General features: G+C 36.6%; 3 protein-coding genes across 3 annotated transcripts in view; 2 read left to right on the top strand and 1 right to left on the bottom strand.

The window, feature by feature from the left end:
- LOC131060321 (beta-galactosidase 8) overlaps positions 1–24,504 on the bottom strand; it is a 32,163-nt gene extending 7,659 nt beyond the window's left edge. Inside the window, exons 1-13 of the mRNA XM_057993498.2 lie at positions 23,879–24,504; positions 23,618–23,713; positions 23,086–23,198; positions 22,265–22,331; positions 21,994–22,086; positions 21,556–21,699; positions 21,132–21,220; positions 20,831–20,936; positions 20,568–20,655; positions 11,559–11,677; positions 9,946–10,110; positions 6,287–6,504; positions 5,861–5,970 (exon numbers count right to left, since the gene is read on the bottom strand). Coding sequence (XP_057849481.2) covers positions 5,861–5,970; positions 6,287–6,504; positions 9,946–10,110; positions 11,559–11,677; positions 20,568–20,655; positions 20,831–20,936; positions 21,132–21,220; positions 21,556–21,699; positions 21,994–22,086; positions 22,265–22,331; positions 23,086–23,198; positions 23,618–23,713; positions 23,879–24,058 — 1,588 coding nt within the window. The 5' untranslated portion in view covers positions 24,059–24,504. The remainder of the gene's footprint in view (positions 1–5,860; positions 5,971–6,286; positions 6,505–9,945; positions 10,111–11,558; positions 11,678–20,567; positions 20,656–20,830; positions 20,937–21,131; positions 21,221–21,555; positions 21,700–21,993; positions 22,087–22,264; positions 22,332–23,085; positions 23,199–23,617; positions 23,714–23,878) is intronic.
- On the top strand, positions 13,471–14,761 carry LOC131859858 (uncharacterized). Its single transcript, XM_059214051.1, has 3 exons — positions 13,471–14,121; positions 14,237–14,469; positions 14,570–14,761. Exons 1-3 carry the CDS (start codon positions 14,033–14,035, stop codon positions 14,743–14,745), a joined length of 498 nt encoding a protein of 165 aa, XP_059070034.1. The 5' UTR covers positions 13,471–14,032; the 3' UTR covers positions 14,746–14,761.
- Positions 14,837–15,783, top strand: LOC131060322 (uncharacterized). Its single transcript, XM_057993499.2, has 2 exons — positions 14,837–15,229; positions 15,338–15,783. The coding sequence occupies exons 1-2, from the start codon at positions 14,840–14,842 to the stop codon at positions 15,662–15,664; spliced, it is 717 nt and encodes a 238-aa protein (XP_057849482.2). The 5' UTR covers positions 14,837–14,839; the 3' UTR covers positions 15,665–15,783.
- Positions 24,505–24,965: the final 461 nt, after the last annotated feature.

The raw sequence follows: 24,965 nt of genomic DNA, 5'->3' as shown, positions 1-24,965 counted from the left end.
AGGCAGGGGTCTAAAATGGCTAAGTATGAGAATCATCCCTGAAGTGGAAGGCACAAAATTGTTCTGAGTCTGGAAGATCCACCTTCAAAATCCCAAAGTGGCATCTCAGCACAGACAGTGGTCAAAATTTGGCTAAGTTTGGATCTCCTATTCCAGAAGAGGAAAGCAAGCATGATCATCCAAGTCCAGAAATTCACATCAATCCACCAATGTCATCCTGATCCGAAAATGGCCTGAAATTTGACTAAGTCTGGAAATTTGGAAGATCTTCCAAAATCCAGAATTTGCATTATAATTCCTATGGACCTGAAACTACTCTCAAACATCCTGAAAGTATATATGAAATATAACTTAAAGTATACTTATACTTAAATGTTATATTTCATATATATATCCTGACGAAGAGCCTGAAATAGTGGAAAAATCCACCTCTCCATGGACATCTCCAAAATGCGCCCAGGTATGGGCTAGGGCGCTAAAACCAAGAAGTAATTCACAAGTGCAATTTTCCGCCTCTCCATGGACATCTCCAAAATGCGCCCAGGTATGGGCTGGGGCGCTAAAACCAAGAATGAATTCACAAGTGCAATAATCCACCTCTCCATGGACAGAGCCAAAATCGCCCAGGTCTGCGCTGGAGCGCTGAATCCAATAAGTCATTCACAGAGAGAAAATTCATGAATCCTTGGCGTGGTTAAAAAAAAAAAAAAAAATTCGTCCAAGCAAAGAATTCAAAACTCTACCTAAGGCACGGAATCCAAGGAGTCAAGGAGGAATAAAAAGAAGAATTCCCCTCGGGCGAATTTTCAGTTATACTATTTTTAGACATCAAATCCCGGCCAAATATGGAAATTTTTATAGATTCAGAATCGGGGTGAAATTCTTCATCCAATGAACCTGGCTCCTAAATTTTAGGAGGATCCCCAAAAATAGGGATGTTGAAGAGGAGACATGTGAAAGTTTGGCTAAGTGATGGAAATTCCTTCCTTCAAGACATAATTCCAGGAAAGGTAAAAAATTGACTAAGTGTTGGAAATTCCTTCCTTCATGACAAAGTTCCTGAAAAAGGTGAAAATTTGGCTAAGTATTGGAAATTCCTTCCTTCAGGGCAGAATTCCAAGAAAGATGAAAATTTGGCTAAGTATTGGAAATTCCTTCCTTCGGGACAAAATTCCAAGCAAGGAAGAAATACACCCAAGGATGAATTGAACATAAAATTTCTAAGGCAAGGAAGGAATCAAGGGATGAATTGAACAAGAAATTTCCCCTCCAGGGAAAAAATTGAAAAAATCCTTTCTCAGGCATCAAATCACATCCAAATTTCAAAAGTTTTACAGATTTGGATTCGTAGGAGAATTTTCTCTCTCCTGGACCGTGGAACCCTAATTTGGAAATTTTCCTAAAAAATAGGAAATGTGCAGAATTGATAAAAAAAAACCTTCTTCAAGCAAGGAAAGTTGAGGAGACTTCAAGAAAATTCTTCCTGAATCGAATTTTCCCTCCAACAATTCCAGATGTGCAGGAGCGGATATACGATGGCAGAGTCCATTTGCATGGCGAGGATCTATTGAACGCATGGCAGTATGGTGGCACATTCATTGCCGGAATATTTGACCAAATGGCAACCTGGTCATTGCATGTTGAATTTATGGCAGATTACTTTTGCATGCAACCGCCGCATGTGGAAATGATGGAGCATTTATGACATAATGGGGTGATTTTTGCATGGATGAATATTCAACGCATGTTGGGCGAATTTGAAGGAGGTGGTGCATTTAATGCGCAGTGGATGCTATTTTGGGTACTTTTGAATTTATTGTATATGGGCATGATGGGTTATTAATTGGAGATTCCCACCTTGTTGCATCATGTGTGGAGAATCTTTTAGGGAAAACCCTAATTAGGGTTTGCATGTAATCATGGCCCGAGGCCTATATAAAGGGGTGACCCCCTCATTTGTAAAGAAGGGAGCTTTGTATGAAATTGTTGCGATAAGTTTTTGAGAAAATAATAGTGAAACATTGTTCTCTGATGGTGTCCACTTAAATTATTTTTTCGAAGCTTGCATGGTTTCACCTTCCTCGCTTAGATTAGAAATAGTGAAGTGCTTTGATTTCAATGGAGAATGTAATGGTGTTTGATGAATTTCCATGGTTCATACTTTTTGCATCTGATTGTAAGTTGCAGTGTAAAGTTAGTCTGAGCCCCCTAAATTCGTGCTAAGTTCAATTGTGGATAGTCATTTGGATTGAGCCGTGTTGGGTATTCAAATGTACTTTCTCGATATGAAAATCCTCCAACATCCTCAGAAGATTGCACCGGTTCCTGCGGAGTTGTAGTTTATCTTGGCGAAGCAGAGCTTGGTTTATTTGGAATTTGTCCACCAGAGCACTATTCATTGTTATCACTGCCCTTAGGAATAGATTTAGATCCTTCTGAACCCTTTCCCTTTTACTTTCAGTTCATTTTATTTCATTCGAAGCAGCAGCATCGCAGAATTGCCATATCCGATGATGGAGTTCCAGCCACAACAAAGAAGTGAAAGAACGATGCACACGTAAGGCCCCTTGGATTACCAGCGATCACATCAGCCAACTGAGTCACGTCCACGCATCGAAGGAACCTTGGAGTCGATTGTTTGAACTTCTTCCAATCTTAGCATGCAATCGTACTTTGATCAAGAGAGAGTGAAGTGACCGTTAGGCAACTTTATTCTGTGTTCGACGCTGTCATAAAAAACACGTCAACAGTACGTATCAAGGGCAAACCCGGTTCGGGTGCGGGTGCGGGTGCGTGGACCAAAAGTGGCAAACCCAATAACATAGATTTTACAAGCTTAGGTCCAACTTTGAATTTTCCACAAACAAGTCAGCATACAACAACATATAAAAAAATCAAGAGAATTGTTAGCAAAGCAAACTGTGATGAAAAGTACTAGAAATTTTTCATAGAACCTTACCAAACATTTTCAAAAGAATTGTAACAATTTAAAATAATTGTTTGTTTTTATAAGCAGTAAAATTTAATTTTCATGAGGCTACCAGCTCCACAAATTGCTGCTAAAAAATTTGAGCAGCAGCAGCTGCTAGCCAAAATAAGCTAAGCAGCCCATGAGGACCTGCCCTTAGTTCGAAATTGTGACCCTGATCTGAATAAGGAGCAAACTTCCCTCTCATATTTCTGGAAGAATAATAAATATGTTGCCCATGTGATTTACAAATATTAAATGCAAAAATGCTTTCATCGCCACTCTCTTTGTTTGCAATTCTACCCCATATCAAAAGGTAACTAAACAGAGAAAGGAGATATCTGAACATGAAGGGGTACGCAAAGAAACAGAATACCCTGGTTGACCTTTGAACCCACTGCAACAACTCTGGATTTAACCATCACACCTGTAGACATATAATTATCCAATCACCCAACTTAGTTGATGTATAAACAACAAATTCGTTTAAAACCTTTCTAAATCCCTTGGATGCTTCAGGTGTAGGTGTATTGGCAATATCCAGTTTAGTCCAAGTGCAATCATGAGATTGAATCTTGGGGCTAGAAAACTTAAACAATCTGTATGCTAAAATCATAAATGAAATAAATCCCCTTTTGGGCTTCCACGGATGGGGCCTCATAAGCCAAATTGGCATCTATCTTGGTCAAGTCTAAAAACGAAACTTTACCTTTATAATGTCTTGTGGGATGTATAACTCTTCTATTGACTTTGGGACAAAGTTAAACGAGGTTTCCAAACTCACTTTGAGTTCTCCCAAAGTTTTTACATCAAATCCTTCCCCAAGACATCAACGTGAAGGTGCCTCATGTAGCTATTTGGACAAATCTGAGTTCTTGAACATCTCTGTGGTTCTGGGTAACAACGCTTTCAACATGTCAGACACATATCGGGTGATTCAGGCCCCAATCCCTGGCATCTGATAATTTTATTGTGTGTGGCCATTCTAGCTAACTGGGTTACATATAATTTTCTAATTACATTAACAAATAATTTTTGTTCTTTTCTTGCCCTTGCTTCGATGAGATTAAAGTTGAATGGGTTTGTAACGCTTTCAACTTCAAGATATTAAAGGCATTACAATTCAAACAGGCAGAAATTTTCCAATGAGACCAATGAAAGGGACAATCTCCTCTTTATTACACGTGTCATATACATCTATTTTAAATGTCAATGCCATACAGATGAGAATCACATATATTGTAATATATACCCAGAAACAAAAATTAAGAAATCAACTGAAGTCTGAAACCCAAGAAGGCTGGGATGTTATTTGTAGGTTTTTGTCAGGAATAAATTAGAAGTATGCAGAATATTTGAATTCAGTACACTGTATAAGGAAATAAAATCTGAACCTCGAGTAGTATAAATCTTGAAAGTTGGATGAAACTAGAACAAAAGAAATAACGAGAAAATAAATTTAGATCCTTCATTTTCATATTTATATGAAATTAACAAATCACAGAGATAACAATCACACGATAGAGAAAGCCTATTAAGCATAACAATGAAACCAATGGAAATGTTAGGACCAAAGAAAGGGATGATAGTAACACCGAATCCTGCTTCCTTGCTGGAAAACATTTGGCATTTGTAATCCCTCAGGAACCACCTCTATCTCACAAATATTATTTAGATATTTATTTCTACCATGTATTAATAGCTTGTAAATTAACAAACATCACATAAAGAAAACCCACATCCGAAGAAAGCACACAGTGCATGGCACCGAATGCAAGTATCAAGAGAGGCATAATGCTAACATGTTAACGTAGGAATTTGTACCCCAAATCTTGCTTCATAGTTGGTAAAACTTCTAGTGCGTGTAATTTCTTCTTAAACGTATTTTGCTCACAACTGTTATCTATATGGGATTATTAATGTCTTTGAATGACTAAAGTAGGCCCATGGGGCTGTAAGTATAGCAAGCTACAGTAGCAAGAAGGAAGGTCAAAACGAAAAAGCATAATTAGAGAGGGTGAATCCTACACAAACTGGCAAAGATGAATTTTTACGACATGCAAGTAAAAATAACAATGTGACGAGGAAAGTCGCTTTATAAACATGAAAATGGAGTGGACTGAGACCAAACCTTGCTGGAAAGCATGGATGGAAAGCAAAGCTGGTTCTAGTATGTGCTCAAATCCAAAGCAGAAGAAGGACAAGAACCTTTATCATTAACTAAGAAGAAAGAACTAATACAAGCTGATGATGTCCATAGGAGAATGACCATGGCTGAGTGAATACAAAGAAAGGACTCACCAAAATGGACAATAATAGGAGGAAGCAAGACTTGCATAGAAACAACTTTGGGCTTGAAATATACTTTATCGGCAATGACTTTTGCAAGAGATGATGGTTCATGAAATATACCCATAGACTAAACCTCGTAATGCAATTCATACAGTGGAATAACACAAGCAAGAAGAAAATGAAGCTCAAGATTTGAGAAGAAAACCTGCAACGGTAAACGGATACAAATTCAGCAAAAACTGAAGGAAGTAGCTTGATATACCCGGAAGGTTTAATAGAAGGATTAGATTGAGCCATTTCTACTAAAATACAGATTTGAAAAGGATATCCCTGATAAAGGGATACAAATCCATGATACTCAAACTGAAATCATCCCATCACTTATATCTGGCCCTGAATATATTTTATTCCTTCATTTAATATTCTCTCACTATTATTCCTGCACTTGCCTTGAGAAGCTAGTTTGAAGAAAAAGAAAAAAATAAGTTATACGGGCTCCCTCATAAAACTCTTATGCACTCCAGGGCATTATGATTAAACCTCAGGTCTTCTTGTTTTGCCATATAAAATTTAAGATTGATAAGCAGATCTTCTAATTACCTGCATACTGCTCGTTAATGAAAACGTGCAAATCATGACCCAATGTTTTCACATTAAGAATTGGCTGTGTCCCATCCTTAAGAAACACTTCATTGTCATCAACTTGGACACTGTCAAAGCAAATTTGTCATTTTTAGTACAATATAGAAAAGCAAACAACAATGGAAGTGATTACCTGCCTGTACATACCAAGCTTAGTTGATTATTAACATTTCAAATATTACTTGAATATTATTCTCACTATTTTAATATGAGCAACTATTAGCTGATGAGCATTATGCATTTTCTTTTCCTTTATAAGACTCTCAGCAAATCCTCTTGTTCAGGCATTAATATATCTTATTTCTTTCCCTTGTTTCTACTCTCTTGAGTTGCAACTAAGATGCAAATAAATTGAATGTAACAGTTAAAAAAATTCCTTCTTACCTCGTTGTGTACCATAAGTAGTCACTAGAATCTGCCGTTGTAGTTATTTGCTCTAGCAAGCCAGACTTGGAGAATCCTTTGCTTCCCCAAACGCCTATTGGCTCCTGCTGCCAAGTCCAATTTGGGCTTACCATCTCTATGCCTGCAATTTTCATGGAACGGGAACCGGCCAGTGTTGAATGTAACTTCATTTGCATAGAAGTGGTCTGGGAGCTAATCTGCAATCAACACGTACAATATGAAATATGCATTAGCATTCCACCTCCAGCTAATGTTAACTTCCTTTACATTGTAGAAAGGTAGCAAAAATTTGGCACTATCCGGAATCCAGATTTCCTATCGTCTCAAATTTGCAAGGTTACAAGAATAGGAAATCAACGTGATTCTGCAGGAATGGGACAGTTAGAAATCAGAGAATCAAATTTTCATAGTATGACATATATTGAAATTGTTTTTCCACTAACATGGATCAACTGTTCAGTTTAAAATAATTTTCATTTGTAAAATTCAGGATGTTTGTTGTGGATTTTTCTTTTCGTGCAAACCAAATGTTTATGTTGTTCCCTCAAAACAGGGTACAGGCCAATTGACTAAGACAAATAGCTCCAGAGGATACAGAAAAGTCTTTCAGTGGACCACATAATTATTAGAAAAAAATTATTTTATTGATGTCTACATGGCCAAAGGAGGTCAGTAGAAACATAGTTTAAAAGATCAGATTCCACAATTATTCGCTGACCCGAAAATTTTAAAAACTCGAGATTCAGCAAAAACTCAGAAGAAAATTTGGCAGATCTATCCAACATTAGTAAAAAATACATAATTTTTTTAAAATACGCTTTAAAAAACATACATATTACTAAATTTATGGACCACATTAGTGATTTCCTTCATATATAGATCAAAGCTCAATACAGTTCATAAACCAAAAAAAAAAAAGTGAGTTCAAAGTTTCAAAATATCAACAAAATTTTAAATTAAAAAATCATGAATTTCTCCTACAACCATACAAATATTTAAATATATAAATATAATATATTTAATATAATTTATAATATAAATAGATAATTTTATGATTAAAGCTAAGAGGCATTCTATAATGACAGCAAGAGATGGAGTGTAATGGTACAAGATTGTAAACAAAAACTCCTACCTTTTATTTTAAATTTGATAGTCATTTACAATAAAAATGTTAATTTCTTCTAATAAACATAATATTTCTAAAATAAATAGCACATAAATAAATGATTTTTTAAATGTAGATATAATAAGATCTATGTGTCTGTTTAGTAAATAGAATAGTTTCAACCTAAAATAAAATAACTTTTAAGTCAATAAATAAGCTCCAAATTGATATCTAAGATATATATTGCTAATATTATAATACAAATTTAATATATAATTTAATTTAATTTATAATTAAATAGATAATGTATAAATACAAATATAAATCAAGATGTTTTAGAAAATAATTACCAAATATCACCTAGTGCAAGTACTTGCCTTTCTATATTGCAATAATAGTGTTTGTTAGCTAGTTGATAGTGATTTCTGGCTTATGAATTTAGGATGAAAAAATTGTGAATCGAAACAAATATTGTGGATGATAAAATTGTAGCCAATCAAATTCATAAAAAATAATTTATAAATTATCAATCTTACATGTTTACTTTAAATTAATTAAATTTTTACTCAACATTAAATAAATATTACTTTTAATTTGTTATAAAGATGACTATTAATCACCAATTAAACAATACTAATTCCGATAATGTATGCATCATGCAATTGCAAACCATAGATCGACATCTTTACTCCATGCAGCATTACGAATGTGCCCTAGCCGTCGCCGTCAGCAAGTAATGGCGTCCTTTACCGTGCCCTAGCCATTGCCAGTGTAGGGTTCTGGTTCACTCGCTCGCGTCTGAAAAAATTGTTCAAAAATAAATAAAATTGCAACTCATTATTTATATAAAATTTTGGACAAGTTTTTTCATGAATTTTTTGGTGACTTTCGGAATTTTGAGCACTTTTTAAAGAAAAAATCGCCGCATCTTCTGTTAAAACCCGCAGCCAAGTTAACTTGCCCCAATTACTCATGGGAGAAAATTTCTAGGGAGTCCTGCAAGTATTCGCCAGATTTTTCAACTATGACTGTAGAGCTGGAAGAATACATTGAAACAGTTTATTATTGTATCATTTTTCATTAATGAAGTATTTGATACTGAATCCATACTTGAATTGTTATTTTGCAAGAGTGGATATTTCTTCTATAACTTTTCGCTTATGTCTATTGGTGGTTATCTTGAAGCATGGGAGCAACTTCCAGGATCAAAAGCCTACCCAGGTGTTAAGCCCCAGAGAATTATTCCAAGCTTTTGTTGCTAAGGTTTTACCCATCAATCGTTTTGTTGAACCCACTGCTCCAAATCATCCTAGAGCATACCAAAAATCTCCTTTCCATGGCAATCCTGTTCCCTTTCATTCTTCTGATCTGATAAACAGAAATGTCTCTTTTGCCATTCCAATTTGCCAACCTACCCCCAAAAGTGACAATATTGTGCACCCTAAAGAACCTACAAACATGGGCACCAACTTATACTCTCCAACGCTAATGCAGCAATCATTCAATTTGCCAAATTTAGACTATCAAATCAGAATAGAGAATCTTATGATAGCCTCACAAAAATCACGATCAATTTGTTGTATCAACAATATAATTTTATCTGCCAGCTGCAAAAGAGCAACAGCAAGCTGGTTGATTTTGTTGACTACCTTTCCTTCGACAAACCTAAATTGTTTTACAATGCAAAGGCAATTGAACCCTTTTCACCCTTAGAGAAGCAGAAGTGTGAATTACAAGAGGCAATGAAAAACGTTGTTCCAAAAAGACTTGTTACCGCCTCCAATACAACGGAATAAAGCAATATATCTCAGCATTCTCTGAATAGCCTTTTCAAGCCTACTGCACATGCCACACTCTCAGTTTGGAGGGCAGTACAAAGAGACAATGGTCCTCATGAAACTGTTGAGGAGGCGTCCTGGGCGGCCATGCACTTTTTCGATCCATCCTTTTTGCCTGGACTTGAGTTCTTCCCAGATTTTGTGAATAAGGCAAGTTGTGTTACCCTTTAAGTTTTTGACCTAATACAAAAATGTTTATGGCTTTTATGAAAAACAATGAGCCAAGGCAATAAACCAACACTGATACTAGAGAGAAGGATGCTAACACATTAACCCAAGCACATGCATCCCCAAGTCATGCTTTTGGATTGGCAAAAGGTTTTAGAGCATAAGATTCCTTATAAACCTACCTTGTCTAACAATTAGTGCCAGTACAGGACAATTAATAACCAATACTTCCATAAATTTCAAGTCCAAATATGTTAAACAGTTTAAGTAAAGATAACATAAGTACAGTTCAAGGGTTCAACTTTAATACTCTACATTGAATCCTATCCATGTCTCCTGGAGTCCTACGCATTTGGCTTGAAACCATTATAGGTCGAAGAAACAGTGTAACAAGATACATAACTCACTCTATGATTTATGAAAGTACACATGAACCCATAGGTCAAAGCTGTCAAAAAAGCACACATGAAACCATAATATAACTATAAGGTATGCATCATAGCTATAGTATGAGTTTGAATCTATACCTTCGCAGTATTTAAGACAACATTCGTGCAATCTGGAAGGATGCTGACAGACCAAGCAGGCAAATGATAAGAGGTTCCTCTGAATGTCACAGTTGCATCAGAATGGGTGTCTATATTAGCAAGAAACGCAGCACATGTTCCTGATCCTGCTGAGTAAACATGCGCCTGAAAATTCAAAAACAGATGTTCCCAAATTTAGTATAAACATGCTGTGACTTTCAACAAGCCTACCAAAAATCATATGCGCCTTTAGAAGGTTTACAGTGTCATTGTGTAATCAATATGAAATTACCATGAGTTTTAAAATTAGATTGGAACTAAGTTCAAAACTAAAATGCATAACGGCACATTATGACATGTAAGTAGTTAAAATTTAGTCCAAGATGAAGCTTTATTCTTTATGCTACACAATATACTAAAGCTATTCAGCGTTCACCAAAATGGATCCAAATTAACTCGAGCTTGGAATCCTATGTTAGAGCTTTAGTTGCCAAAATTAGGACCATAAGCAAACATTACAGGTTAAATATATCTACTCGTGTTAAAACTCTTTCAAGTTAAACATCTCTCCATTCAGATTTGTACTCTTAGTTCAGCTCAAAGACGGCACAAACTAAAATGCTCTAAAATTTACTTTGTAACATCTAATAGTTAAATAGTTACAGCTTTCAAAACGCTCAACAAGGATGTTATCATGAGAAATACTCAAGTCTGGACTTACATAAACAACATATCTCATTATTTCTCAACTGAAAATAATCCTTCATGATTTTATATATTATCACTCCCTTCACAGTAGATAAGACATACTTGGAAATCATCAATTACTAATTAAAACTAAGGAAAATTCTCATAATATTAATGAATAAAACATTATACTAGCAAGATATAAACCGAGCCATGTGAAACAATGGACCATAAAATGCCTAAGACACTACTATTTACACCTGCTAGGCCCTTCACATTTTGATTTCACAAATAGTCCAGCTCGTGTATGGCTGTATCTTGAACAAATGCTTCTTTACGTCTAGTCCACTAATGAAGTTATGACGGAAGACTTGTTACTTGTTTTACAAGGATAGAAAGAACCACCTTCACTAGACCAATCAGTGAACAGGCTACCATAGGATTGGATACACTGTGCTGCTTCTCAAAAAGCCAATATGACTGAAAACGCTCTCTTTTTTTATCTGTTGAGCTGCATAAGATCATGTTGATTCACTTTGTTGTCTTTTTCTACTCAAAATCGTTCATAGTGTAATGGGACTACATCAAAACTTTTTCCTATAGAGGGAGGGCTTGATTAAATAGTTATTCTTTCAAGTTATATGTCATCTTCTGAATGACATTAATTATAGGCAAATTTCTTGGAGTACAAGTGTTTTGGAGCATCAAACTTTATTGTAAAAGGTCAACACCCCATTATATTGCAATATGATAATGACTAATTTTCAAAGTTAACCCTTTTTATTGCTGTCCTAACTTGAACATGACATTGCACTTGCTATAAGCAAAGATATTGTATGTTTGATAGTTTTACAAGTGTTCCTATTTGTGAATAATCAGGAAATATTATGCATGAACAACGGAAACAAGGAAGAAATGAACCTTACCTCTTGTGCAGAACCAAGTTTAGTGTACGCAGGTTCTGCATTTATCAAAGCCGCTTCACAAAGTTTAATGGCTTTGTGAACCTCCTTAAGGAACCCCCATTTAGGTTCTCTCAAAAGTCCTGCACCAAGAACATACGGAAGATTGCGAGTTATAAGGAGTATCCAACCAGTAAGTGTGTTGCTTGAAAATATTTCCCTCGACATTTGCATTCTATTAGTTTGATATTCGGGATAACTTCACATGTTTCTACTCCATTGTGTTTGGTGTTAAAATTTTATATTATAAAGAAGAAAATCAAGCTTAATTAATTCATATAAGCTATAAGAAAGAAGTAAATAGAAGTTCATAGTCGATGGAAAATATTGGTAAGGGAACTACGCATGAAAACATTGTGCATCTTCACAAAATGTGGATTTTATCTTTAAGGTTCTACAGTCTACAAAATAAAGTCCCAGATTTCCATCATCCCATTCATCATAATGCAAAGAAATAGCACAAAATAAATAAATGACTAAGATAAAACTACAATACAATATTGTTATCTTCACATGACCATTTAGATACACCATCAAAGAAATACGAAACCATTATAACTCCTGTTAATTTCCCTTTTGAATAGGAGCCAACATCTTCAACATGAATCTTATTCTCATTACACAATTAAAGCTACAGACGTAGGGAAAAACAGTTGCTTTATTCCAGATCTTATTTCTCTTTCAATATAGGTTAAGTTACTAGGTCCGCCAGGTATGGTGCCTGTACCCAGCCCAAATAAGTCTGGGTCTGGATCTTGGCCCAGATCCATCCTAGGTTTTCTTAGACTGTGCCCTACACAAACCCGGAAGAGCCCAAAGAGACTCATGGGCTGCTGGGCCCAAAACATATTTTAAAAAAACGATTTCTTGTTAAAATCACCAAAAACTAAATTTTAAATCATTAAATTGACTTAAAGTGACTCAAAAACCTTCATTTCATAAACACAAGCCACAAAACATCCACTATCATTCCAAATTCCCATTGTCCCCTGCTCAAGGTTGCCGATTTTGATTTTGTTGGTGAAGGATTGCAAACGCGCAAAGTGTGTTGCTAAATGCTATAGGAAACAACCAGAGAAACGGGACTCGCCCGAAATCGCCCAGACTCGGCGAGTCCGAGTCCGAGTCCGAGTCAGGCTGGCCGAGTCCCAGGGGCTCGGACTCAGACTCGCCGAGTTGGCGAGTTTGGCCCAAACTCGCCAAACTCGGCAAGTCCCGAGCCCTAGACTCGGCCGGCTTTGGCATAAGTTAAAACGCCAAAAAAAATTAGTTTGGAAAGTTTTTTTAAATCCGTTTTTTAATGTTAATTGTCTTCTAGCCCTAAAAGTGACTTTCATTTCATTCACTTGCAAAAAAAGGAAGAGTAAAGTGAGTTGGGAAAAAAAACAAGGGTGCACAGAAGAAAAACCAGCAAGGAGGAAGCTCAAGTTTTCTTCAATTTGTCACATTGGAGCTGCATTGTGTTTCGATTTGGTGCATCAAGAGTTGAATAGGAAGAGTTTGCAGCTCATTTCAAGCTTGTTGTAAGAGGTAAGATTGTTTTTTTGAACATTATTTTGTTTCTTATATGCAAAAATTCCATTTTCTATTCATTTATTTTGAAAGTTTTACATTTTCTTGTATGCAAGATCTTTTGTATGTTTGTAATTTGTATGTAGCATGCAGTATGTAGTTGTACTATGTAGGGTTGTATGTAGGGTTTGTAAATTTTTTTTTTTAAATTGTAGGGTTTGACAAACCCTACAATTTTAAAAAAAAAAAATTTACAAACCCTACTTTAGTTTTTTTGAATGTATGTATTAATTTTATTTTGTATTTGTAATGTTTTATTGCAGCAAACTTCACTTTATTATTTGCCTCAATTTCAAGTTTCACAAAACTATCCTAAAATGTCTACTTCAGCTTCTAGACCCCCCATGAGAAAGGACCCTGCTTGGAAATATCATGAGGATTTTCCAGGGCAAGGAAAGGGGCAAACAAAATGTATGTTTTGCAAAACAATATTCCATGGAGGTATATATAGGCTGAAATACCATATTGCTGGTGTGCGTGGACATGATGCCAAACCATGCCTAAAAGCAGTCTCTGAGGCCGTACGTGATTGTTATGTAATGGTTGAGGAGATCGAAAGAAAAAAGAAACAAAAGGAGGATTGAGCGGCCATTGGGAGAGAGACAGTTTTAGGAAGAGGGACACAGTTAGGTTGTGTTGGAGGCCCTTCTTCCTTACCTCCATATCGTCCCACTCAGTTTGCTACTGCTGGTGCTTCCGTTTCTGCTTCTGCTTCTATAAGTGGCAGTGCCACCGCCACTTCTCATGCTCCTACCACTAGTAGTTGTAGTGGGAATGTTACCATTGGACCTAGGATTCGTAAATCTAGGTTGGATTCCTTCTTTGTGCCTCACACTACTCCTGGGTCCCAACCGTCGCTTGAGAGCATGGGTTGGAACAAGGAGGTCCATGATGCTGCTAAAATGGCAATTGGCAGGTTTTGGAGCTACAGCTGTATTCCATTCTTTGTAGCCAGGTGAATGTTTTACTAACTTTTATGTTTGATAACTTTGATTGTTTTAATTTTTATACTTAACTTATCTCATTGAATTTTTATACTTAACTTATCTCATTGAGTTTCTTTGCGACAGGTCTCCTTATTGGCAACAAATGGTTGATGCCATTACCATATGCGGGGCGGGGTTCAAAGCCCCTAGTGAGAGTGATTTGAGGGGACCCATTTTGTCTCAAATGGTGGATGATGTGAAAAAGGATTTAGATGAACAACGCCACATATGGAGCACTAAAGGTTGCACCATCATGACTGATGGTTGGACGGATAGGAGAAATAGAACTCTCCTTAATTTTCTTGTTTCTTCCACAGGTGATTGATTAATTTTAGTTTCATATAGCCTTTAATTTTTTATTTTTTATCTAATGGTTTATTGAATGATCATTGACCTAGCTTTATTTTTTTATTTCAGGGGGCACCATTTTCATCAAGTCCATTGATGCCTCCGCCCATTGCAAGAATGCCACCTACCTATGTGAGCAGATAGAGGAGGTGATTGAAGATGTGGGTGAGGAGAACATGGTACAGGTGGTGACCGACAATGCAGCAAATTATGTTGCTGCGGGTAAACTTTTGATTACAAACTAATTTTGTTTGCAAATTAATTACTATCTTGTAGTTTGTACCTCCATTAATTACAATTTACAATGCAACAAATTATGTTGCTGCAGATAGACTATTGATGGAGAGGCACCCATCTATAGTTTGGACTCCATGTGTTGCTCATTGCATTGACCTCATGTTGGAGGATATTGGAAAAATCCCATGGGTCAAGAGATGTGTAGAAAGGGCAAGAAATGTCTGCAAATTTGTATATAATCATTCATGGGTGTTGGCTCTTATGAGACAATACACAGAGCAGAAGGAGTTGCATCGTCCAGGAATCACAAGATTTGCCACAAACTTCCTCACATTGCAGTCCATGCTTAGGTCTAAGTCTGCCTTGAGACGTATGATTGTTGGTGAGGAGTGGTCTTCCTCATCCTATGCTACCACCCCTGCAGGGATAGAGATGGCAGACTGCATTTTTGATGAGCAAGGCTTTTGGGTCCCTTGTGATGAGATAGTGAAGGTAATTTTTTTATAAATTCTACAATTTAACTTCATGTTTTATAACTTATTATATGTATTCTCTTATTTGCTCATTTTTCTAAATTACACAATATTTTCAATTTTGCAGTTTGTTAAGCCCTTGGTGGTTTTGTTGCGAGTTGCGGATGGAGATAAGCCCACAATGGGCTATATATATGAGGGCATGGATAGGGCGAAGGAGGCCATCAAATTCGTCTATGGAGTAGATGAGAGCAAGTATGGTCCCATTTGGGAGATCATTGATAGGAGATGGCATCATCAGCTTCATAGGCCCATCCATGCGGCAGCCTATTATCTGAATCCAACATTCCATTTTATCCCTTCTTTCAAGGCTGATGCGGAGGTCCTTAATGGGCTATATGCAATCATGGAGAAGATGGGACCTGCTGGTACTTCTCAGATAGACCTTTTTTGAGAGCTACAGATGTTCTCAGATGCACAAGGGGAGACCTTCTCTCGTCCTGTCGCCAAAGACGGTAGGACAACTATGATGCCAGGTAAAAATAAATTGTTAGGCTTAATTTTAGTTTTATTCAATACTATATTGTAACTTGTTAAATGAGTTCATGAGTGAGACTGATTTTATTTATTTTTCTCATTTCAAACTCAAATCATTGGTGGAACTTTTTTGGCCCAAAGACACCAAATGTTCAGAAGTTGGCCATTCGTATCTTGAGCCAACCATGCAGCGCATCAGGTTGTGAGCGCAATTGGAGTATGTTTGAGCACATACACTCCAAGAGGCGCAATAGATTATCTGTGGAGAAGATGAATGATCTCGTCTTTGTTCACTACAACCTCCGCCTGAGAATGAGAAAGAATGCAATAGTTGACATGTCTCCTATCATTCTAGATGAGGTTGATCTTGAAGCAGAGTGGGCCAATGAGAATCAGACAGCTCCTGGGACTCCTACAGCTGTATTTAGTGATGATGACATTGATTGGATCGACCAGGTAGATATAGAGGTTGAGGCTGTAGCCATGGCAGAGGAGGAGCAGAGAGCACGAGCAGAGACAGGAAATACTGAGACTCAGAGTGACACAGCTGTTCCTGATGTTGGTGAGCATGACACAGCCGTTCGGCCCATTCCTGATGTTGGTGAGCATGGCATGGTGTCACGGGGAGCGACTATGGCTGTTGAATCATCCAGGACCTACTTTAAACGCCTTCGCAAGGGGCCAGGGCGAGAGGGTGCACGGCCCTCTGAGCCATAGGCTTGTACACTTGTAGTTGTATTTAGTATTTACTATTTACCTTTGGTATTTGTATGAAACATTTGATGATGATCATATGATGACATGGATTTTTTATTCCATGAGTTTTGTAATATTGTATACATTTGACAATATTTATATATCTATGTTTGTTATTTTCTTCAGCTACAATTTGCGTTTATGCTTATGTGATTGATGTATACTTGTGTATGTAATCAAATGAGCCGAGTTTAATGATGTTTTTGTGTCTTTAAGGTGTATTCAATAAAGGGTGTCTGAAACAAGTTTTAAATCTTTAAAAATCTCTAAATTTCTTGAGTTTTTCACTTTCCCGAGTCCAGCCGAGTCCCGAGTCCCGAGTCCGAGTCCGAGTCGGCCTTCCCGAGTCCGAGTCGGCCTTCCCGAGTCCGAGTCCCGTTTCTTTGGAAACAACTAGTTCATCCCAAGGAGATTTATCAATTGAAGTTAATTTATTTCAAGTTTTTGCAGATTTTTTCCATGCTTTATAGTTTACTTGTTAAATCATTTTTGTTATTTTTTTTCCTTCTAAATTAATGCACCCCGGGATAACATTTTCTTTTTCTTTTCATTTTTTATTTTCATTTTCCTTATAACAGTGTGATGCCCCAACTTTAAGGGATAAACTTGTGCATCACAACTCATCAGAATATGAACTAGTTAAATATATTTCAAGTTTTTGCAGTTTTTTTTTAATTTTCCCATGCTTTATAGTTTAATTGATAAATCATCTTTAATACTTTTCTCCTTCTAAATTAATGCAGCCCGGGGTTACATTTTCTTTTTCTTTTTCTTTATAAACTTGTGCATCACAATTCATCGGAATATGATGGTTTTCCTTTAAATGGAATACATCTTTCTTGCTATCAAGACATTTGTAATTCGTGGTGTAATTGTTGGCGTTGGTCGCCAGCTACTTCATATGGTAATTGTTGGTGTTGCTTCAGCCTCTGCTGCCTATAATTCTGTCGAATAATGGAAAAGAAGGGCTAATCTCAGAAGTCGAACTCCTGAGATTGCCTCATATTGACTAGCTCTATCTCTGCATAGATCCTTGATACCATTGAAAATGGACCCCACTTTTGGGTCATGCTGTCCGACCATGAATGGAGAGAGAGAGAACATTGATCTTTAAAAATTCTCGAAGAATTCAATCCGATAGCTTACAACATTGACTAATATAAACTGGAAATATTATGTATCTAACCTAAGAAGGGTTTTTTTTCACTTATCAGCTCATGAAGGTTTCGGTAGAAAGAACAGAACTGCCGCTAAAATAGTAATCCATGCTTTGTACCCCTTGTTTTTGCTCATTAAACCTCTTATATAGAAGTAAAATAGAATTCTAAAACCCTGTGCATTTTTTTATACATTCTCTTTTTTTTCAAATATCTTTACGCATTATATTTGACATGAAATAACAAATCAGTTCTCTTAAAGAGTCCATAAAGATTGAATTTGCAGCTTCTGAATTAATGAGTAATCTTAATTTCACCAATGTTTCGGATCAGCTACATGATCCATCATTAGGATGATAAGAAAGATAAGAGAATAGGAAGATGTGTAGCAGACCAACTGGCTAAATAGATGAGGGGAGGGAAGCATCAAAAACAAGGCAAATGATTTGATGGGAGAAAGTAAAAAAGGTTAATCATTACAAGAGGAAAGAGAAATTTGATGAAACCTTAAAAGAGAAAGACCAAGGGATTCAATTAATAAAGCAAGAAGATAAAAAGGTAAAAGGGGAATAAATGATGAAAGAGATATAGGAAAATAGTAAAAAGAAAATGAAAAAATAAATAAAAGAAACGAAACCAAGGAAGGGAAAGTGTAATAAATAAAGATGAAAAATTAGGAGAAAGAAAACCGAAAAGGAGGAAAGAGAGAGCCTAAACAGGAAGAGGGAAAGGTAAGAAGAAGTGGAGGAGGGAGACAGGGAGATCGAAGGAAAGGAAAGATTTTGAAGGAGAGAATTAATTGAAAACCTAAAACCAAATGAACAAAAGGCTGGGTGAGGTAAAAGAAAGAATAAGCAAGGGAAATAGAAACCAATTTAATAGAATACACGAGAAACCACAAAAATTACAAAGGTTGTAACATAGAAGAGGAAAGAGAGAAGGACAAACCAAGAAAGAGGATCGAACCAAAAAAAACCTTTAAAAAAATTTAGGAAGAAAGATAGGAAGAGAGGGGTAAAGGAACAATTAGGGGGGGAATCAGAGTGAGAGAGAAAGGTTTAGGGAGAGAAGATGAAAAAAAGAAAGAGAAATGGAAACCCCAGGTGAAGGGAAGAATGGAGAGGAGGGGCGAAACAAGATAGGTTCAAGAAAAAAGACCCAAGAAAGAAGGCAAGAAGAGAAACTAATGTGGGGAGAGACTTACCTAGATAGAAGTTTTGGGAGAAAAGGAGGGGACAAATGGGCTAAAGAGTGGAGGCGGGGCATGGAAAAAGAAGAAGAAAAGAAATATCAGAGAACAAGAGACGGGGCCAAAGGGAAGGGAAGGGAAGGTTCAAGAAGCAAGGAGAGAGTGGTGTCTAAGGAGAGAAAGGAGTTACCACCATCATGGTTGAGGTTGTAACTTGTAGGGATGGTTGCTGATTTCAATGGCCTCTTCGAGTTCTCTCTTAAATAAGTTATTTTCTTTGGCTAAGATTTGGATGTCTTCCAATGGGATGCAGTGTTTGGTTTTGGAGGAGTGTTTCACTAGGGCAGATTTTAGGACACGCTCATGTTTGATGTCTTCACAATGCTCTTTGATGGCTGATTTCAATGGCCTCGTTGAGCTATCTCTGAAGAAGTTATCTTCTTTGTCTAAGATTTGGGTGTCTTTCAATGGGATGTGGTGTTTGATTTTGGATGAGTGTTCCGCTAGGGCATATTTAGGACATCCTCATGTTTGATGTCTACATAATGCTCTTTGATTATGATGTCAATAGAGTGTTCTGTCTCGCCAATGTACGAGGTGCCAAAAGAGCAAATTACTTTGTAGACACCTGAGTTGACAAGGGGATCCCTGGGGTCTTTGGCTGAGGGGATGTGCTTTCTTATAGTGCAGAAGGGCCTCAAGGTGCAGCGGAGGCCTTTTTGGATGGAGAATTTCTTGGAAAGGCCTTCAATGAAAGGAAGGGATGCCACCAGGGGATCAGAAGGGCAAACATCTCTCGGGTGTTTTTTATGCCTCCCTCCCCTCATCTATTTAGCCAGCTGGTCTGCTCTCTTGCTTATCATCTTGATGATGGATCATGTAGTGTGACCCGAAATATTGGTGAAATGAAGATTACTCACACAATTTAATCCAGAAGCTGCAAATTCAAATCAGTTCTCTATTTTTATTAATATAACATTTTTTTTTATGTTTCCAAGCTTTTGTCTATTTTTTTCTGTTTTTAACCAAAGTAATTGAATTTCGTTTCCACTTTTGCTATGTAAATAGAAAGCTAACATGGCTCTCGCCCAGATTGCCCTTTGGATTGAGATCGTCAGCTATAATCTTTAATATCCCTGAAATAATATTATTCAATCAAGCAAAGATTGGATGCCTAGGATTTTGAAGTCTATATTTTGATCCAGATTTGCATGATTATGAAAGTTACAGAAATTGCTGATTTATCCCAATTAATTGCCACTCACTACCTTGCCAAATTTATCTCTTAAAAATTTGCAATTTTTATAATTTAGCTGGTCAACCCAGTTTTTCGGCAATTTTATCTGGAAAAATCACAATTTTTTAGGCAAAAGAATTAGCTTTTCTGGGATTTTTTTCTCATTTCTACAGCAATGTTTTTCTAGTCTTTTTCCTAACCGTAGCCCAAATTTTTCCCTAATGCTAAAAACAATTTTCTCCGATTAATTGAAAAAATATTTATTCTATTGGTTTGCTGATTTACTCCCAAGAAAGATTTTTGCTACAATAGTTGATAACTTCATATTACCAAGATAACTGTTAGATAAAGTAGAACAGATGTGCAGCCTGAGTTGGTCAGTTGGATTAATTTCATTTTCAAAGGCAATTCTATAAAAGAATCATTTTGCTGTCCAATTAGCAGATACAAAGAAACACAAGGTTTTAATACAAGCATTTACCATATTCATCAATAGGAGCATCATAATCGTAGCTTGTAGCGATAAAGGGACCTCCTGTTGTGCGACCAAAGTTTGTTCCACCATGATACTGCAAACACAGAAACATGGTGTGTAAATCATTTTAGTCTCATGGTACCTTCTATGTCTAGAATATAATTATTTTACATAGTGATAGAATATATATTATATCTGTATGTTAATAAAACTAAGAAATAGAGCTGCAGTTTTAAAGCATATAAATTCACTACATGAAACAAGCATACCATATAATAATTCTGAAATGTGCCCCCCCTTTGGTAGAACCGTGCAACAGAAAAGGCAAGGTCCTCTGTAGGCCTATAAGGAACACGACCCCCAAATGATAGAAACCTGCCAATAAATTGATAAATAAATATGTATACTTGATATATGGTACGAGTTTGAATACTAACAAGATGGCATCGAATACAAATTTGTGCACTTAAGGTAGCTATAAATGGCTTTCCTGCAAGATCTTGAAATATTCTACACTTTCTTGATTCATTCCCACTAAAAATACAGGTCCTAACAAGATAAGGATGATACCAGCCACTCCAGTTTTCTGTCCACATTGTGGGCTTGCTTGGAGAATTTGCTTTAAACCCATCACAGTAGAACCCGTTACAAGTGTTGATCTGTACATGCAAAAGCTCAAAAACATTATTTAATTTCCAATGCAATGCTCACAGAGAACTCTGTGGCAGAACATTTTTGCATAAACGTCTTCTCTATTTTAATGTGGTCTTGCCCTATGCATTTTACCAAATTCAAGCTGTGAATATCAAGAGTATATATCACAAGTTCTGCCAGATTAGATTACTCTCGAGAAAAAATATTACTATGATTACAATAACGTATAAATAAGATGCTTGCAAAATTAGCCTGATATAAGCACAATAACGTATAAATAAGATGCTTGCAAAAGTAGCCTGATATAAGCACGATCCAAATAGGTTAAACATAAACTCACAACTGGATCAGGAGCATCCGCTTGTTGACACATCACCCAAGGGACTCCTGTGTCTAGACCAACAGCCATGGACGCTGCCCATTTTACATATTGCTTTCCTGCTTCTCCATATGGTCCAGCAACGTTGCCATACTCATTTTCTATCTACAATATGAGATAAATTGCATAAGGATAATTACCTGAAAAACAAGCTATCTCGTCTTTGTTCTTATAGGCTTTCTCTAGTAAAGCAATGTAGCGGGCATGCACATTTTACCAAATGTACACTATTGAAAAGGATCCCCAATACTGAATCATTTGCAGACTAAACACATGCATCATTTATGGGAATATAGTGGGTTCTTACTTCATTTCGAAGCATGTCCGATAATGAACAGAGAGGAACACTAATAAAACATACTGAAAAAAAATTGATATTCATAAAGATGGAAAAATGACCTGAGATAAGATAATAGGCCCCCCTTGGGAGGCAAAGAGTTTCTCATCCTTCATCATGTCCACAATTTTTCTGGTAAAACGTTCCATCTCAGTCTACAGAAGAAAGCAAACAACCAAAAAAGAGAGAAAGAGATCTAATTTAGTTCTCGATGAACTACAATAGATTGAAAAAAGTTCACTTTATTCATATATCAGAGAGCTAAATTGCATACTGGAACTCAAAATAAAAAAACTTGCATCTAATGGATAGCATAACAAGACAGGAGCCAACCTTGAAGGGCCCATTATCCGTTCGGAACTGGATTCCAGGGATCAAGTGCAACCAAACCGGGAAACCTCTGTATCAAATTGAATCAATAACAATGTGATTTCACTGATCATTCCTTGAAGTTTTCTTAGCTAAATAAGATAGGTTGTCGATAGTGTATGTGCATGTGTGTGCCAGTTATCAAAGCACATTTCAGTCAAGTTGATGACACCATGTGTATGTGCAACATAGAATTATGGCCTCAGTTTTAACTTATGGTTTGAATGAGTGTGTGAAACATACATGTATGGAAGAAAAGAATAAAAATGAACTATGAAAAAAAGGGCAAAACTGATACATTGCAACAACAAAAAAAAAACTGAATTATGAATAGAGAAACTATATATAGAGATCTCGCTGTGGAACGTATTGGAGTTCCTATGAGGAGAAGACTTATCCTTAGACATAACAGGACCTGCATTTGACATAAAGCAGTTAACAATTTATTTGGCAATAGCCCATAGTGATTCCACAAAGGAAGGAGCTTTCGGTATGTATATTTTTATGGGGTCTACTGTGTAGATGTTGATGATGAACTCACAGAAAGGCTCGCTTTCAAACAGTGGATACCAAATATACAACAAAACATTCAAACAGCATTTGGTCTTTAGAAAGATCTTTGACGATAGTCTTAACAAATCTTGTAAAACCTGAGGAATTTGTCTCGACTTCACCATCGCCATACAAAAGAATTAAACTACCAAGGCAATTTCAGCCTAAAACTAGTAAAACCAAAACATACAGAAAGAATGAAATGGGAGAGCAAAGAAGGTAAAGAGACTTACCCATAATTCCATTCTGCACATGCATAGGGACCGATGCGAAGATGAGCATACAATCCAGCCTGTTGAACTGTTTTTATGAACTTGACCAAATCAAATCTTCCCTCAAAGTTGTACTGCAAAACAAGTTGAAAACGATGAAGTTTTTAGCAAGCTATTAGCACAGCCATGGACACCTAGGCTGGGATATTTCTTTCTTTCAGTTTTTAAAAACGGCATTTCCAACCATGTTTTTGGGAGACTCCTGATATATATTAGAAACTTGTTTCCAATGTTACTAAGATTGCAATCAGACTATGTGCAGGAAATTAAGGCTCATTTTTAACATGAGGGACTGTGTCATAAAAAAATATTACTGCTCACGTCACAAAATCCAATTTTGTGGATAAACGCTGAGCATTCTGATCACATTTCAAAATCTGATTTTTTGGATCAATATTTAACATACTCATAAGACAGAATCTCAAGACCTAGTGGAAGAACTCAGAACTTTCTCTACGCTGAAGTATTCCATAGAAATTACAGATATTAGCACCTGATTTTGTACGGGTTCATGGATATTCCAAAACACATAAGTCTCAATAACATCCAACCCTCCATCTTTGGATTTCTGAATAATATCAGGCCACATCTGCCAAACCAACAAAAGTAAACCCAGTTTTAAAAAACCCGCTTAAATTTGTTGAAAAAAAATAATAATTCTTTAGTATTTGATGCAAACTCAGTTACTATAAGTGTTCTATCTTTTCTCTTTTTCCAGATTTCAGTCGTAAGAGATAGAGGTAAATGTGAATACCTCTGGCGTGCTGCGAGGATAATGAATAGAACCAGATACCAGAACTCTTCTCTTTCCATCAATCACTATAGCTCGGCTATCGTAGCTAACAGTTGCACCATAAACATGTTGTATTTGAAAGAACTCATTCAAAACAAATGCCCAAAACAGAGCTAACATAAGCTTCCTGGGCAGTTCCATGGTGGGAGCAAAATAGCGTGGAAATCAATACAAACCCATATATAAACTAATAGTCCTGTGCAAAACAATGTACAAAGTCAAACAACACCTCTGTTCAATGCCCAGTTAATGAAAACCTCTGTTTAGTGCCCAGTTAAAGAAAAATCGATCATTAAGTGCCCAGAACTTGAAACTGGGATTGTTCAACCCTGTACAAACAACTCCTCTTGAATGTCCAGTTAATGAAGAATCATGAATTGGGTGCCCAGAACTTCTAACTGAAAGTGTTTGAAGATCCACAAGAATGGAATGGTAATGTCATTAAATAATGATGGGCAGGTAATGCAGAGGTGAGTGTAGAGTGTGCAGGGGTGTTCTTATGGTGAGAAATGGGACTTGAAAAGTGGATATCCTTCACCTGATGAGTTTGCTGACGGTGGTATCGTGTTTTGTGCAATTGACGAGTACCAAACGCCATTTCACGGAGTGGATATCCTACGAAATTTGCTTCCAAAATGATGGACCTTTGATGTGGACTGCTATTTACTGTGGGAATAGTAACATGGCATCTTTTTTTCATTGTAGAGGGACTGGGACGCTATACCAGACATTCCTTTATTAGTTCAACGCTCTGCTCCAACTATACAATTTCCTTGTCAGAAATGGTGTGCTCCAGGACGGTGTAGATGCACTCCAAGCTCTATGGAATGCAGACCAAGATCTCTGGATTGAATCTGCACCTTTCCCGTTTAGAAATTATTATTGAGGTATAGGTAGATTTTCCTAGGGAATTCTACCTTATTATTATTAATTTGTTATCTGAAATTTGGTGAAAGGGTTATTTTATTTTATATTAATTAGATTTTATCTATAAAAAAAAAAAAGTGTTCACGTGATGTTTCTGTCAAGGTCCTCTCTATCATGTGGA

This window comes from Cryptomeria japonica, chromosome 11 (genome assembly GCF_030272615.1).
Source record: "Cryptomeria japonica chromosome 11, Sugi_1.0, whole genome shotgun sequence".
Classification (NCBI taxonomy): Eukaryota; Viridiplantae; Streptophyta; class Pinopsida; order Cupressales; family Cupressaceae; genus Cryptomeria; species Cryptomeria japonica.
Note: the sequence above shows the minus strand (reverse complement) of the source record. Positions and strands in the feature narration are given on the sequence as shown.

Excerpts from the sequence above, each read along its gene's own strand:
- LOC131859858 (XM_059214051.1), top strand. The coding sequence starts at position 14,033 with ATGGGTTGGAACAAGGAGGTCCATGATGCTGCTAAAATGGCAATTGGC. Across the intron at positions 14,122-14,236 it reads ATTCCATTCTTTGTAGCCAG|GTCTCCTTATTGGCAACAAA; the intron begins GTGAATGTTTTA and ends TCTTTGCGACAG. Across the intron at positions 14,470-14,569 it reads TTTTCTTGTTTCTTCCACAG|GGGGCACCATTTTCATCAAG; the intron begins GTGATTGATTAA and ends TTTTTATTTCAG.
- LOC131060322 (XM_057993499.2), top strand. The coding sequence starts at position 14,840 with ATGGAGAGGCACCCATCTATAGTTTGGACTCCATGTGTTGCTCATTGC. Across the intron at positions 15,230-15,337 it reads CTTGTGATGAGATAGTGAAG|TTTGTTAAGCCCTTGGTGGT; the intron begins GTAATTTTTTTA and ends TCAATTTTGCAG.